This window comes from Balaenoptera musculus, chromosome 2 (assembly GCF_009873245.2).
Source record: "Balaenoptera musculus isolate JJ_BM4_2016_0621 chromosome 2, mBalMus1.pri.v3, whole genome shotgun sequence".
Taxonomy (NCBI): domain Eukaryota; kingdom Metazoa; phylum Chordata; class Mammalia; order Artiodactyla; family Balaenopteridae; genus Balaenoptera; species Balaenoptera musculus.
The window spans coordinates 172692518-172706552 of NC_045786.1; the positions used below are offsets into that span (position 1 = coordinate 172692518).

The window sequence follows — 14035 nt, forward strand, 5'->3', positions numbered from 1 at the left end:
AGTGGTAATATCTTTACATCCAGCCAGTTTGTTATCATGTTAGTTGTTCTGTATTAGAAATTAGTAGTTTGGGAATTTAAGATGGAAACAGATTTTAATTTGCTTTTTCCCAGCAGTTAGATTACTTGTCCATTACAGTCTCCAAAAAGGACACCAGAAAACTCCCACCAAACCTGGCCTGGCTTGTCAGTGTTGGTCTAAAAGACTGTTTCCCAGGTTTTTTTAGCTTTCTGATGTTCCTTTTGCAATTGATCTGTGTTGCACATTGATCCTGGGATCCCTCCCTCAGAGCCCCTCCCAGAGCCTCCGGCGGGGCCCCTGGAAGGAGCCTGTGTCCACCCAGGAGAAGGGCTGTGGGGGACAGTGCGGGCAGGGGACAGCACTGACCACGTCCGGCCCTGTCTCCCCACAGGAAGATGTCTGACGGTGATACAGCATTTCCATGTTAAAATGGAATATTAATACTTTTTCTCCTCTTACTGTAGCTGGCATACTGTGTAGTGCAGTTTTTAGAAAAGGACAGCACCCTCACTGAACCGGTAAGTACACCCTCTCTGGTCAGGGCCTTGTGACGTAGTGTGTGTGTCTAAGTGTCAGTATCGCAGTCCAGCTGCTTTACCAAGACACCTTCTTCATCTTAAGTTATAACACTAGTAAACACAAACTGATTTCATTCCTGTGTTACAAGTTTTCAAACTGTAGGGATTTTAATTACGAGTTCCCCTGTCGAAGTGATTGTTCATGTAAGAAGACGGCCGTCTTAATCCCTCATTGCATTTTACTCTGAACGGCATCCTGCTAAATCATGTGCGTTTAATACTCCCACGTCGCTTGGTTTAGCAGCATAGGTCACTGACTTCAGTCAGAGGAATTGTAGCAAGGATTCAACATGCTTGTACTAAAGAGATTTTACTGTCTTGAAAATTCTTTCCAAGTTATAGTGTCACTATTTTATGGTCATTGGATCATAAATGAACGTTAGATTGCTACCGGTCAGTGTTTAGGTTTCTAAGTTTCTTGGCATTTTATCTTTGTTAAAAATAAAAAGGCTATTGTAGCCAAGATTCACAAAGTCGGGTGTGTCAGGTGCCAGTTGAAGCATTTGAATACACTTTTTTATCAGCTTTATTGAGATGTAATTCACATGCCATACAGCTCACCCACTCAAAATGTATGATTCATATGGTAGACTTAGGTTTTATATTTCTTGTGAACCCAGCCAGGAACTAGAATATAGCCTAGAATATAGTCCTATACACATAATATATCCTTAGAAAATACTTAGTAGTAATTTGATAATTATTAGCATCATAATTTAAATTAGTAGATACAGTACAGGAACAAATTTTGTTCTGTATGTGACCTGCTTTTCATATGATGGTATACAATTACTTTTGTTTACTTCTCACCAACCATCTTGCACCTTGCAATTTGGAGTTTTAGTCCTCAGTATTAAAATGTTTTTGGTATTTCTTCCTGTTCCAGGACAAAAATCAGAAAAATCAAAGGTATTTGTTTAATAAATTGCTGTACTTTAAAAAAAAAAAAGTATGATTCAATGGTTTTTGATATATTAGGTTATTAATTTTTTCAATTGTGGTAAAATATACTGTATAACAAAATTTGCTGTTGTGAGTGTACAGTTCAGTGGCATTAATTACATTCATACTGTTGTGCACCTGTCACCACTGTTTCTAAGACTTTATCATTGCCCCAAACAGAAACTCTGTCTTCATTAAATAGTAACTCCCCACTTACCCTCCACCCTCACCCTGATAACCTCGAGTCTACTTTCTGTCTGTGCATTTGACTGCTCTAGATACCTTATGTAAGTGGAATCATACGGGATTTGTCCTTCTGTGACTGGCTTATTTCACTCAGCGTAATGTGCTCAAGGTTCACCTATATTGTTGCGTGTGCCAGAAATTCATTCTTTGTTGTGGCTGAATAGTATTCCATTGTATGGCTAGACCACATTTTGTTTATTCATTCATCTCTCAATGGAAATTTGAGTTGTTTCCACATTTTGGCTGTTGTGAATAATACTGCTATGAACATGTGTGTGCAAATCCCTGCTTTCAGTCCCTTTGGGTATATACCCAGTAGTGGGATTGCTGAATCATATGGTAATTCTGTGGTTAGCTTTTTGAGGAAATGCCATCCCATTTTCCACAGCAGCTGCACCATTTTGCATTCCCATCAGCGGTGCACAAGGGTTCCAGTTAATCCACATCCTCGCCAACACTTGTTATTTTCCATTCTTTTTTATTATAACCATCCTAGTGAGTGTTTTTTGATTTGCATTTCCCCAGTGACTAGTGACCTTGGGCATCTTTACACATGTGTGTTGGCCATTTGTGTTTCTTCTTTGGAGAAATATCTTTAAATTCATTGCCCATTTTTTAATTGGGTTGTTTTTACTATTGAGTAACAAAGCAAGAAGTATTAGATGCTAGTTTAAACGTTTGAACACTCTTTTAAAAGTCACTATTGGACCAGAAAAGGTAAATATTGTAATTCCTGAGTCTTTCCTATCCCTTTAGTGGTCTTTCACAGGTTTCTTGTGAAATTGTAATTTTCGTAGTTAAAAAAAATAGAAATTCTTAATACTGTATTCTTGAATTAAACTGCTTCTGATCTCTCCTTTCTTTTTAAGCTTTTAAATTCTATGTGTAGCCTCCCCCATCGCACCCCAAAATTCAGGAAAAGCCCCTGGTCATATCCCTCAGCTGCTGCCTGTGGAGGTGATGGAGGCTGCCCTGCTCTGCAGCCCCTTTCAGAGTGACCCGTCCCTGTACCCCCTCCCTGGGGTCTCCTCGCGCCTCTGCCTCAGCTCTGTCCAACATTCTGGAAGCCCCCAAGAAAATGTACCAAATCTTATCAGACTTCAGTATCACACAAAGTATTTACTCCAATTTAGGGTGAGGATGTGTTATTTTATCCTCCTACTAAACTGAAGACATGTTCAGATAGGGAAAGAAAAATGAGCTGGCACTGATAATTTAAAAAGCCCTCTTTAATATCTTTCTTCAGTGGTGACAGATCCGTATTCCTGTCTGTACTTGATGGTCTTCTCCAAACTAAAGTACCATGTGAAGAAATCCTAGCACATACCCTGCCCTTTTCCTACTTCAAAAATAAGGAGAGAAAGAGTACGCAGTTTTCTGCTATGATTTTTCTTTGTACATATTTCTCATACTCTCTAGTGGCTAAAGAATTCACTGAATGTTACCCCACATTTCTCACGGACTAAGGGTCTCCCCCCAAGCCCACTCCCTGCAGGTCCCGGTCCCCCGCCCCCGTCTGTCAGAACCTGGTCCTAATCCTGCTCCAGCAAGACTCAGCGAGCGCATCCCACCCTCTTCTGTCTTCCACCTGAAAGTAATATGAAAGCTGATAAAGTTTATAAGTTCCCATTAATAAAGCTAATACAGCTTTGCAGGAGTGAGGGCTTTTAATTGCGGTTGTCTGCAAGAAGGCAGGAGATGATGTGCTGGCTTCGGTGGGGTCCTTCCGTCTTAAATGGTAGATAGAAAACTCTGACTCGGCACGAGCACAAAGCTACCTCAAGCCCCCTACACCCAGTCCCCAATATTTCCACCCAGAACCACTTCATCTCTTAATCTCCTGCAGCAGAGATAACATAATTGCACTCTTGATTACAGAAAGCAGATGAATTTTCTGCACATTAAAAATGTTCAGACCCTCACCTCAGTAAATTCCTTCCTTTGAAATTTCATGTATTATGGCAATACAAAGCCCCTCTTGTCTTACTTCAGCATCGAAAGCATGTAGGTAATTAGATGAAGGTGTAAACTCTTGTGAAGGTGCTGGGAAGGGCAGTCGGCATACGTGTGCGTCTCACGGTCCTGCACCTGTGGCACCCCGAAGTCTGTGTGTGTCCAGGCTGACCCGTTAAAAAGACATTTGTTGCCCTGTCTGTACTCCGTAACTAATATTTTTATTTGTAAACTTTGTACAGTGCCCAAAAGCTTTCTGGGCACGTCAAACACTTTTCCACCCACCTGTCTCTTGAGGCTGATTGAGTTTTACTCTGTGGCCTTTTCCCCTGGTGTTCCAGGACAGGAGAGGGGCTCCCTGGGACGCCAGGCTCGCCTGCCTTCCCGAGCCACCCCCTTCCTCCCCACAACCCCTGACCCGGAGCAGGCCGCCCATTGAGTTTCCCCAGGAAAGCTCAATCCTGAAGTGCGCCCAGCAGCAAACAGCCACTGTTGGCGCAGATTAGCATTCCCCAAGCAGACTCCCACTCTGCCAAACGCCGGCACCCTCGGAAGCAGCTGAAACGTTGGGTGTTGGTCATAGGTCATTCCAAAGAGCGTGAAAAGTAAGCCCAGCGTATACCTCTGATTCCAGAAATAATACCTTTTCCAGAGACATTGAACGGCTAAATCAATTGTGTCCTATAGTTCACAGCTTAACGTATTTCTCCTAATAAAATTCCATTTGCCAAATGACAAGGAATGGTGGATTTGTGAAGTGATTTGCATCTGCTGTGTTCTTAAAAGTGTTTCCAATACACAGAGTATAGTAGGTGCCCAAACCTCTGTTAAATGGTTTTGAGCAAAAAGTAGGAAAATCATTAAATGATGCTTTTTTTAAGATAATCTCTCTTTATTTTTTTTTAATTAATTAATTTATTTATTTTTTGGCTGCATTGGGTCTTCATTGCTGCTCGTGGGCTTTCTCTAGTTGAGGCGAGCGGGGGCTACTCTTCGTTGCGGTGCGCGGGCTTCTCGTTGCGGTGGCTTCTCGTTGCAGAGCACGGGCTCTAGGCGCGCGGACTTCAACAGCTGCGGCACATGGGCTCAGTAGTTGTGGCTCGCGGGCTCTAGAGCGAGGCTCAGTAGTTGTGGCGCACGGGCTTAGTTGCTCCGCGGCATGTGGGATCTTCCCAGACTAGGGCTCGAACCCGTGTTCCCTGCATTGGCAGGCGGATTCTTAACCACTGCGCCACCAGGGAAGTCCAATAATCTCTCTTTAAAGACAGTTGTGTCATAAATTTTTACGTCAGACTTCAAAACTAGGAGCACTTTTAAAGTAAATTTTGGAGTTTTATAAAGTGTAAAAATATAAAAGATTATCCAGGAGCCTGAAGGTCAAAAGCATCAAGACAGAATTACCCTAAATGAATGTTGTTGAAAAGCCCCTTGTTTTTAACTGCGGTGAGGCCTCACAGGCTGGCCTGGGGGCACAGTTGGCATGATCTGCGGAGCCAGAAATGACTAGTGAATGGAAACCACCAGCCAGTCTGAAAGCATGAGCATTTGCAGTGATTTTCACAGCAGACCTGAGGCTGGGGGCCGGGATGATGGGTCCAGAAATCGCTGTGATAAGGCTAAACAGCTGCTTTAAGTAACAGGTTGCAGTTGTACAGTTAGGTGTGCATGTATGTATATGTGCTTTACATATACGTACGTAAATGTTTTGGATCATTGTACTGTTTTAGGTAGCTAAACTCTTAGGGGTATTGTTAATCTGCGTTCCAAATCTGATATTTTGGGTGAAGAACCTTTACTGGTAGGAAATCTGGGAACTGCAGGAACACGATAGCAGAAAGGTTGCCGGGCAGAAACTGCGCCTCTGGTGGGCAGGGAACACGACGCCCAACACTCACCAGCCGGGAGGCTGCTGCCGCCTGACTGGACGGCTTCACAGGCCTGCTCTGGGCGGGGCCCCAGCCAAGGCCCGCTGCCACCCGCTCTCTGCGGCCAGCAACTGCTCGGGCACGTGCGTGGGTCTAGTAATAAAGTCTCCTCAGCAGCCCCAGGGCGAGGGTCTTCGTGCCCCCAGTCTCTGATGAGGGCTCTGGGGCACCGAGGGGTGGGCACCAGCCCGTGGCCACACACAGAGGGCTTGCTGACATCAGTGCTTGACGTCTCTCTTTCCGATGTGTTTTAGCACGACTGAAAACACTGTGTACACACACTATGTATGTATGTTTGTGTACAAATATATACGAACAGTCAGTGAATTTGAGAGAGAAACCGATTGTGCCTCTGTGTATATGTCTCCACACTAAGATATATATATATATGAATTCACATGCTCTGTGTTTCTCCACTGGTCTTGTTCTCTCTGAACTCTCCTACCTGCCTCTTTTTTTTTTTAAGGATCTGACTCTTACTGAGATGGTAGTTAATCAGAGTGGGTCACATAAATTAAAACTGTGATTCTAAAGTATATAAAATTAAACCTACCTCTCTAATTATAAAAAACCCACATTCTGATTTACTGAATCACTGTTCCTTCTACAAGGAAAAAAGCACCACCTCATCTTGTGGCTTTGCGGAGGGGACACCTTAATGAAGAAACAGAGGACGTCACACTGTGTGCTGTCTCTTCTGTAGGTGGTGATGGCGCTTCTCAAGTACTGGCCAAAGACTCACAGCCCAAAAGAAGTCATGTTCCTAAACGAACTAGAAGAGATTCTAGACGTCATTGAACCGTCAGAGTTTGTGAAGATCATGGAGCCTCTCTTCCGGCAGTTGGCCAAGTGTGTCTCCAGTCCCCACTTTCAGGTATGTGGCCCGGAGACGGTGGGCTCGTGTCACTTCCCTTTGGAGCTGGTAGGTCGCAGTGTGTAGCTGGTCATGTTTTGCTTCTCGGGTAATTTGAAGGTAATATTCAAGCTTTTGCTTCAGCGTATTTCAGAGTAAGATCGTGAGACTTCAGCTCTACAAAATACACTCTAGCACCTCGTCCCCCCCTTGTCACTGAAAACGTGTTTCTCAATAAGAGTAATTAAAGACAGCTTCTCTGTAAACGACCTCTGTCTCTATGTTCACTGGGTTCCCAGACGCACACAACCTTATTCTCCCACAACTGGAGTGATGGATGCTTACGGAGAATATAAAACTGTTTAGCTTTGCGTTCCCGCCCTCCATAAGCTCTTCATTTCTGACATATATGAGTTTGTGTCCCTTTACCCTTTAAAAAACAGTAATGGTTCTGATTTTTGTCCCTTCCGCATTCCTGTGTGAGAGGTGCCTCGGTCATGCCACTTCCCACTTTTCCTGATGTATTCCTCACACCTTCCGAGCCCCTTTCGAAGGTCATCATCCCCAGTGGCTTTTCCAGCCTGTCTGCCTCCTTTTAACATACTGGGGACCCCATCTTTTTGTATCGTTGAGACGGTATTTGTTGTGAACGCATCGTGCACAAGGTAGAAATCTAGGCACAAAGGGAGCACCACCTCACAGTCACCAGGGAGTCGGCAGCCCAGCGGGAGAGGGGAGACGTGTCAGCACGGCCCCAGGTGACATCCACGTCTGCGTTGCCAGCGGTTTCAGAACTGGCCGCCGCGGTGGCCTCCGCCCCTCCCGTGTCACCCGCCTTGCTGCCCCCCCTGCTGTCATCTCACGTCCCCTCCCTCAAGTGCCTCTGCAGGGACAGGCTCCGCCACCACCCACTCTAAGCGGAAGCCACGTTTCCGCACACACGCCAGCACTCCCTACCCTCCCCTGCTGCCGTTCGCCGCACGACTTAACACTTGTAGTAAGTCAGACGATTCGCCCATCATTTGTTTACCCGCATAGAACATAAGCTCCATGAAAGCAAGGATCTCTGCCTCTCCTGGTTCACTGCAGAATCCTCGGTGCCAGACAGCACTGCCCGTGGTGTAGACGCGTCATAGATGGGTGGTGGATGGCTGACGGATAGGTAAAACGAACTCATCTGACTTGTCTCCTCGGCATCTAGCCCATGTCTAGCGGAAACGTTCATTGAACTCATGAAAAAATGAGTGACAGTGATCTTGACAGACAGGAAATCATCTGCCTTTCTGTTGAAGGCTCTTCAGGGTTACAGTCTAGAGTATTTTAATTTGTAGAAATAATAATTTTCCAGTCCAGTATAATTCATTTCCCTCTTTACATGTGTAATGGAACGCTTTAATCATCACAGACAACAGTCATGCCCTCCGTCTTTCAGGTGGCAGAGCGAGCGCTGTATTACTGGAATAACGAGTACATCATGAGTCTCATCAGCGACAACGCAGCAAAGATTCTGCCCATCATGTTTCCATCCTTGTACCGCAACTCAAAGACCCACTGGAACAAGTAAGAGAGAGCTGGCTGCCGTCAGATCGGGCCGTTTTTAAATTTTGCATATTTTGCTGATACTTCAATTACGATTGAATCCAAGCCTGAATATCAGTTAAAAAACAAGATGCTGACTTCTTTGTGGGCTGTATCTTGGCCTTCCGTTCACATCCTTATCCCCGTGTCGAGCCCACGTAGGGCGTATTGCCTCACTCCCCACCCCCCATCTCATCCCCGGCGGGGTCGGGAGCAGCATCTTCCGGGCCGCCTCTTAAGTTCCCTCCGGGACAGTTAAAGACTGTCACAACCTCAGGGCTCAGTCCCTGCAGGGGCACAGTGGCCACCCCACACGCAGGGGCCCCAGAGCCCTGCTGACACTCACCCTGGGGAGCCAGAGAGAAGAGCAGGTAACCTAAACACCACTAGGAATCTTGACATCTGCCCCTGCTTCTCCCCTTTGTTCTCTCACTTACTGACGATGAACAGACTGATTTACTCAGTGGTCATCTCCCGAGACCTCAGCAGTCAGTATGGGTGCCGTGTCATCCGTGGCATCGTCTCTGCTGAGCTGGTACTTGTGAAATGTGGGCCATTGAAATGGGCTAATAAGTTGGGAGAGGAAACAGTCTGTGGTGGAGGAGGGGAGGGAGACGGATCAAAAAAGATGAAGCATTCTGAGTTTCAACACGAAGCTTTCGTTACAGGACAATACATGGCTTGATATACAACGCACTGAAACTCTTCATGGAGATGAACCAAAAACTATTTGATGACTGCACCCAGCAGTTTAAAGCAGAGAAACTGAAGTAAGTTGCTCCTTTCAAAAGTTATTCTTTCAAGGATTTTTTTTTCCTTAATCCTGAATAAACCTCTCCCATTAGTTTGTCCTAAAAAGTTATTCTTCACTTTAAAGCAAAATCAGCCCTTTTGTACTTGGAAAGCAAATTGAAACTTTGTTATGATAACTTATTTTCAAAGAACACATGTTTAAAGTTAGCTATTCTCTGGGAATTCCGTGGCGGTCCAGTGGTTAGGACTCAGCGCTTTCACTGCAGTGGCCCCAGGTTCAATCCCTGGTCGGGGAACTAAGACCCTGCAAGCCGCATAGCACAGCCAGAAAAAAAAAAGGTTAGCTGTTCTCTCCGTTATGCTACTAGTTTAATCATGGCAAAAAGTGCATGTATAGTCACGAATTTAACTTTCAGGATCTTTGCTTTTCTTAGGGGACACTTAAAGGCAATAATGTGTAGTAATTTTTCATGTTTATCAGGCAGGAATTTGAACTGTATCCTGTAAGGTTTATATGAAAGAGCAGGAACCTTCATCCAGCGTAGCTCTATTGTTCTAATTTGTTGATCTCCATAAATTCGGGCATTCTCTGGAATCTAGTGCCAGAATCCCTCACAAAACCAGGGCCCTGCTCTCACGCTGTGAGGACTTCAGAACCCACATCTGTCCAGGGACAGGCTAGATCAAGGGTCCCCAACCCCGGTTAGGAAACAGGCCGCACGGCAGGAGGTGAGCGGCGGGCGAAAGGAGCTTCCTCTGCCGCTCCCCATCGCGCCCCATCGCTCCCCGTCGCTCCCCGTCGCGCCCCATCGCACCCCATCACTCGCATTCCCAGCTGATCCATCCCCTCCCCCACCCCCGAGGCCATAGGAAAATTGTCTTCCATGAATCCGGTCCCTGGTGCCAAAAAGGTTGGGGACCACTGGGCTAGATGCCTCTGTCCCTAGGCTGTGCTAGTAACAGTTTGATTCACTAATTATCAAAATCACATCTTCAGAGGCAGGTGTGGACGTGGGCAGTTTGGATGCTCTGTCACTGGAAGCTGGCCGAGGGAGATAAACTGTGAACGAATGTAATTCAAATTACAGTACATATATAACGAAGCGCCATGTTCATTCCTGAGACAGTGTGTGTTTACCTATGTGCAAGGCCCCGTTACGGGTTCTGGCAACACAGCAGTGAATAAAACAAACAAAAACCCTTGCCCTTATGGAGTTTACATTCTGGGTGGTGTGGAAAGAGAAAGACAGCAAAATACAAATGAGTAAGAGACCGTGTGTGAGGGACAATGACAAATGAAGCAGGAAGGCGCGCCGGGAGCCGGCTGTGGGCTCTTTAAACCTTCAGGCTGCCTGGCCCATTCCTGCCTCAGCTGAATGCAGTGTTCAGGTGTGAAATATGTGAACGTCGGGGCTTTTCTAACGGCACATCCTCTTTCATGGAACATCACATTTCTGAAAGGGACCTTACAGATCATGTAACACATTTACTGGATTAAAAAAGAGTTGGTCCCACGATAAGTAATGTACTGAAGGTCATGCGCCTTGTTGGTGTGGATCTACAGGCTGTGCCTCTGTAAGGACGTCTTCACCTGGTTCCTTCACGCTGAGGTGTGGTCTCACTTTTCATGGGTATGTAAGCTTCTCACCAAAATCGTATATGTCCTGTGACGAAGCAACAAAACAAGGGGAAGGAAGGAGACAGAGATGTGCTTGTGCAAGTGTTTCTAAGAGCTTAAATTCTTAGACATGTTAAAATTTTGGTGTATTTATATTTTTAACTCTTTTCCTCTAAGCCCAGTTTCTTTTTTTTCCCCTTTATGTACCTTGTGGTCACCACTGTGACGTACGTGGAATAAGACCAGACAGTGACAAAGGGGAAATAGGTGTTGTGTTGCTGCCCACGTTCCCCCTTAACGTTTTCTCTCTTGAATTTGATTCGTTTCTCTAACACCAATGACATTTTACTATTTTTCAGAGAGAAGCTAAAAATGAAAGAACGAGAAGAAGCGTGGGTTAAAATAGAAAACCTAGCCAAAGCAAACCCCCAGGTACTAAAAAAGAGAGTAACATGAAAACGTCTAGGGTGTAACTTGAATGTTTTTATGAGATAGGAGTGTGGATTCATCGTGAGAGGGGAGGGAAATCAATTTCACTAACACTGTATATGAAAATATCTGCAATAAAAATACTTTTCAACTTTTGTACAAGTACTTATTTTGCCCCACAAAGGTTTTTACCACAGAATTGACATTTTTTTTATTATTATGCTTTTTAAATAAGATATGAACCTTATGAATATACTGTGGTAAAAAGAAAGTAAGGATACAAGCTCTGTTTTGGGCCAAGATTGTAATTTGCTTTCTCAGATGTCATAGATGCTGTAGTTCAAACAATATTTTCCTTTCTTTTTAATATCAAATTAATTCTAAAGGAAAAGAAATTAGATTTGAAATAGATTAAGTATGAAGTCAATGTCCTCTTTCCTCAAATGAGGTTTCTGCAGGCTGAGCCTTTCTCGTTAAAAGTTGACCGACTTCTGTCATCTTAGCCGCTAATCCTTTCTCCCATCCCAGCACGCCCTGGCAGGTGGGTGCCAATGATGTGTCTTCTGGAACTGCCAGCACTGAAGCAGTGTCCCCCGATGCATTACCTCGGGCTGACCCCCGGGGACTGGGGGTTGGAGCCGTGTCCCGACAGACGTTCTTTCTGATGCTATGTGCCTGTCCGATTATCACTGAAAATCATTTGCCACGCTAAGAATTCTCAGGCTGTCCTCAGCTCCCCAGAAAAGATTTTACTTTCTGAGGAAAACTGCTCGGCTACCCCTAAAATCCTGCAAGGTTCAATACGGTGAACCAGGTTACAAGCTATCTATTTATTTTCTTTGGTGAGAGGTATGCATAAATCATTATTATCTCAGTTGCCATGTGGGTTTTAAATCTCTCTGATGTTTAATAAAAAGTGATACATGAATACAGAGTTAAAAGTATGTACTTTACCTATATAACAACATACTGACTTGTATTCCCTCTGATAAAACTATAATCAAGACACAAACCATAGGAAAATTGAACGACATCCTTAAGTGTATGTCCTTGATGCCACCTGAAACAAGTAACTGGCGTTTTTCTAACCATTTTTATTCCATGCTCTTACACAGAAATGCTATTTTATGTGAAAATAGCATGTGAAACTGTGTAGTAGTTAATTTAGGTGGATAGCTATGAGTATGTACTTTTAAGAATAGAATTTATGTTGAACGTGAGGTTAAAATACTGACTGACGTTTGTTGTAGGACACAGTACGTTTGTTGTAGGACACAGTAAAATCATACGTCTGGGGCAGTGTGGGTGGATGGACCCTGCCCGACGGGGCCCAGGCCATCTTGCTCTGTTCAGACGGCCCCATGCCGAGGGCAGACGGGTCCCAATCAGGGTCGTCAAGGACCCCGTCACACACACCCTTGAGATCAACACCCTTGAAAAACATGTGAACTGTATACAGATCAGAGGGTCTAATTTTATTTATTCTACCTGGAAAATAGGAATAATCTCATAGAAAATCGCATAAAGCCTTACATTACAAACCAAGAGCTGGCTGTGATTGTATTAGCAAAGGTGGCCTGGTTTCACTGCTGTGCTGTAACAGATGTTCCTTCTAAAATATATATTGTCCTCATTTCTCTTTTTCTGAACTTTTCCTAAATGTTCTTACATCACATTTTTATTCCTTTGGCTGCTCTGTTTTAAAATGTCTCGGGCCACAGCCTGAGAGTGGTAGGCTTTGCCTGCGCTCACCCCTGCATTGTGCCGTGGCGCTCTGACCTGAGCTCCGTCCTGCTCCCGTCTGCGTGTGAAAACAGTCTGTGACCACACCCAAGCCGGTCCTGTCCGCATGCTGTGACCACACCCCAGCAGGTCCTGTCCGCATGCTCCAGTCCCCCGAGCAGTGTCTGAAACGGAAAGTACTTCGTGGGCTAATATCTCAAAGCTGGAAATGAGGGCCTTGGTACCCGCTGTTCACTCTCTCTCTCGAGAGTCCTTTCTAAGTTCTAGTCATTGCTTGCTATTTACAACAGCAGCAAAAAGTAAATAGTGTTGTGGGTAATACAGCTTGCGTGCTACTTCCGTAACGAAAACATGTAGGTGGGTTTTTGAAGCCCGATTCCCCATCTCAAATCTGCCGTTCTGAGAAATGATTTAATAGCGTCCTTATTTTAGGTGGGTTCCCAATCCCTCACTCTGTTCACTGGCGTGTACCTAGAAGTCTTCCTGATGCTGCCTTGTGTTTTCACAGGCTAAGTCTTTCATCTGCTTGGAGATGTGAAAGCAGGTCCCCGTTTAGGCTGGTTGGGATTTGGAAAGCTGTGGTCCTTCAGGATTTGGGTTGTGTTTGTTTTAGCAGTTGTGGCAGTTTCAGCTGGGGTTTCTTAATGTCAGATGTGATTTAATTTTTTTAAAGTCATGAAATAGTGAAGATTTCTAACATAAATGTGCTTTTCCTAATCCACCCAAAGAGACCATATAACAGTTTTACTCCCGTCTCCCTTTTGTGGGGATCATGTGAAACGAAGACAAGGCACTTCTGTGAATTTTAAGTGTGGCTCTGGCTCAGTGTTTCTGCCCCTTTGCAATGACAAGACGATGCCATAGGCGGCCCAGGGCACAGAGTCCGGTTGCCTCCCTTTCCTTTGGGAGATGAGCCTCTCTGGGGAAATGTGCGTTCCTTATTTCACCTGTTGAGAACTTCAGCCTCGGGAAGGTTTTTATTCCTAGTGAGAATCCTCTGCCCCCCACCCTGCTAGTGACGCTGATTTCCTATAGACATTTTGTAGCATCCTTGTGTGTACTTTTCTTTGCCCTGAGCCCCAGCAGGGCCTCAGAGCCCGCACTGCTCTAGGCACGGCCGCTGGCAGGGTCCGTGTAGAGCGCTGGTGTTCTCTTGGCGTGGCCGCAAGCTGAAATACTGGTTAAAAACCATCCCCGCACCACCTCCCGAGCCCTGCAGCATCTCTGCTCCATCTGCCCCGCCCAGCTGAGCCCCGGAGGGCAAGGCGCTGTGCAGGCCCCAGCTCCCTGCGCCCAGCGGGTCACCACCTCTCTTGGCAGATGAGTGCCAGCTGCGCGTCCCAAATGGTAGCGCTTTCCCAGGATACAGAAATGAGAATGAGACACGGCCCCAGGT

The 14035-nt window shown here is 45.3% G+C and overlaps 1 protein-coding gene across 6 annotated transcripts in view; it reads left to right on the forward strand.

Annotated features, from left to right (window-relative positions):
* PPP2R5C (protein phosphatase 2 regulatory subunit B'gamma) overlaps window positions 1-14035 on the forward strand; it is a 133440-nt gene that overhangs the window by 109525 nt on the left and 9880 nt on the right. For 5 of the 6 annotated variants that reach the window (XM_036839308.1, XM_036839314.1, XM_036839319.1 and 2 more), the window contains 5 exons: window positions 486-539; window positions 6369-6539; window positions 7951-8078; window positions 8765-8866; window positions 10827-10899. In XM_036839308.1, the coding sequence (XP_036695203.1) occupies window positions 486-539; window positions 6369-6539; window positions 7951-8078; window positions 8765-8866; window positions 10827-10899 (528 nt within the window). Of the gene's footprint in view, window positions 1-485; window positions 540-6368; window positions 6540-7950; window positions 8079-8764; window positions 8867-10826; window positions 10900-11424; window positions 11467-14035 lie in introns of those variants that run through there. The other variant, XM_036839327.1, reaches the window with a different exon arrangement.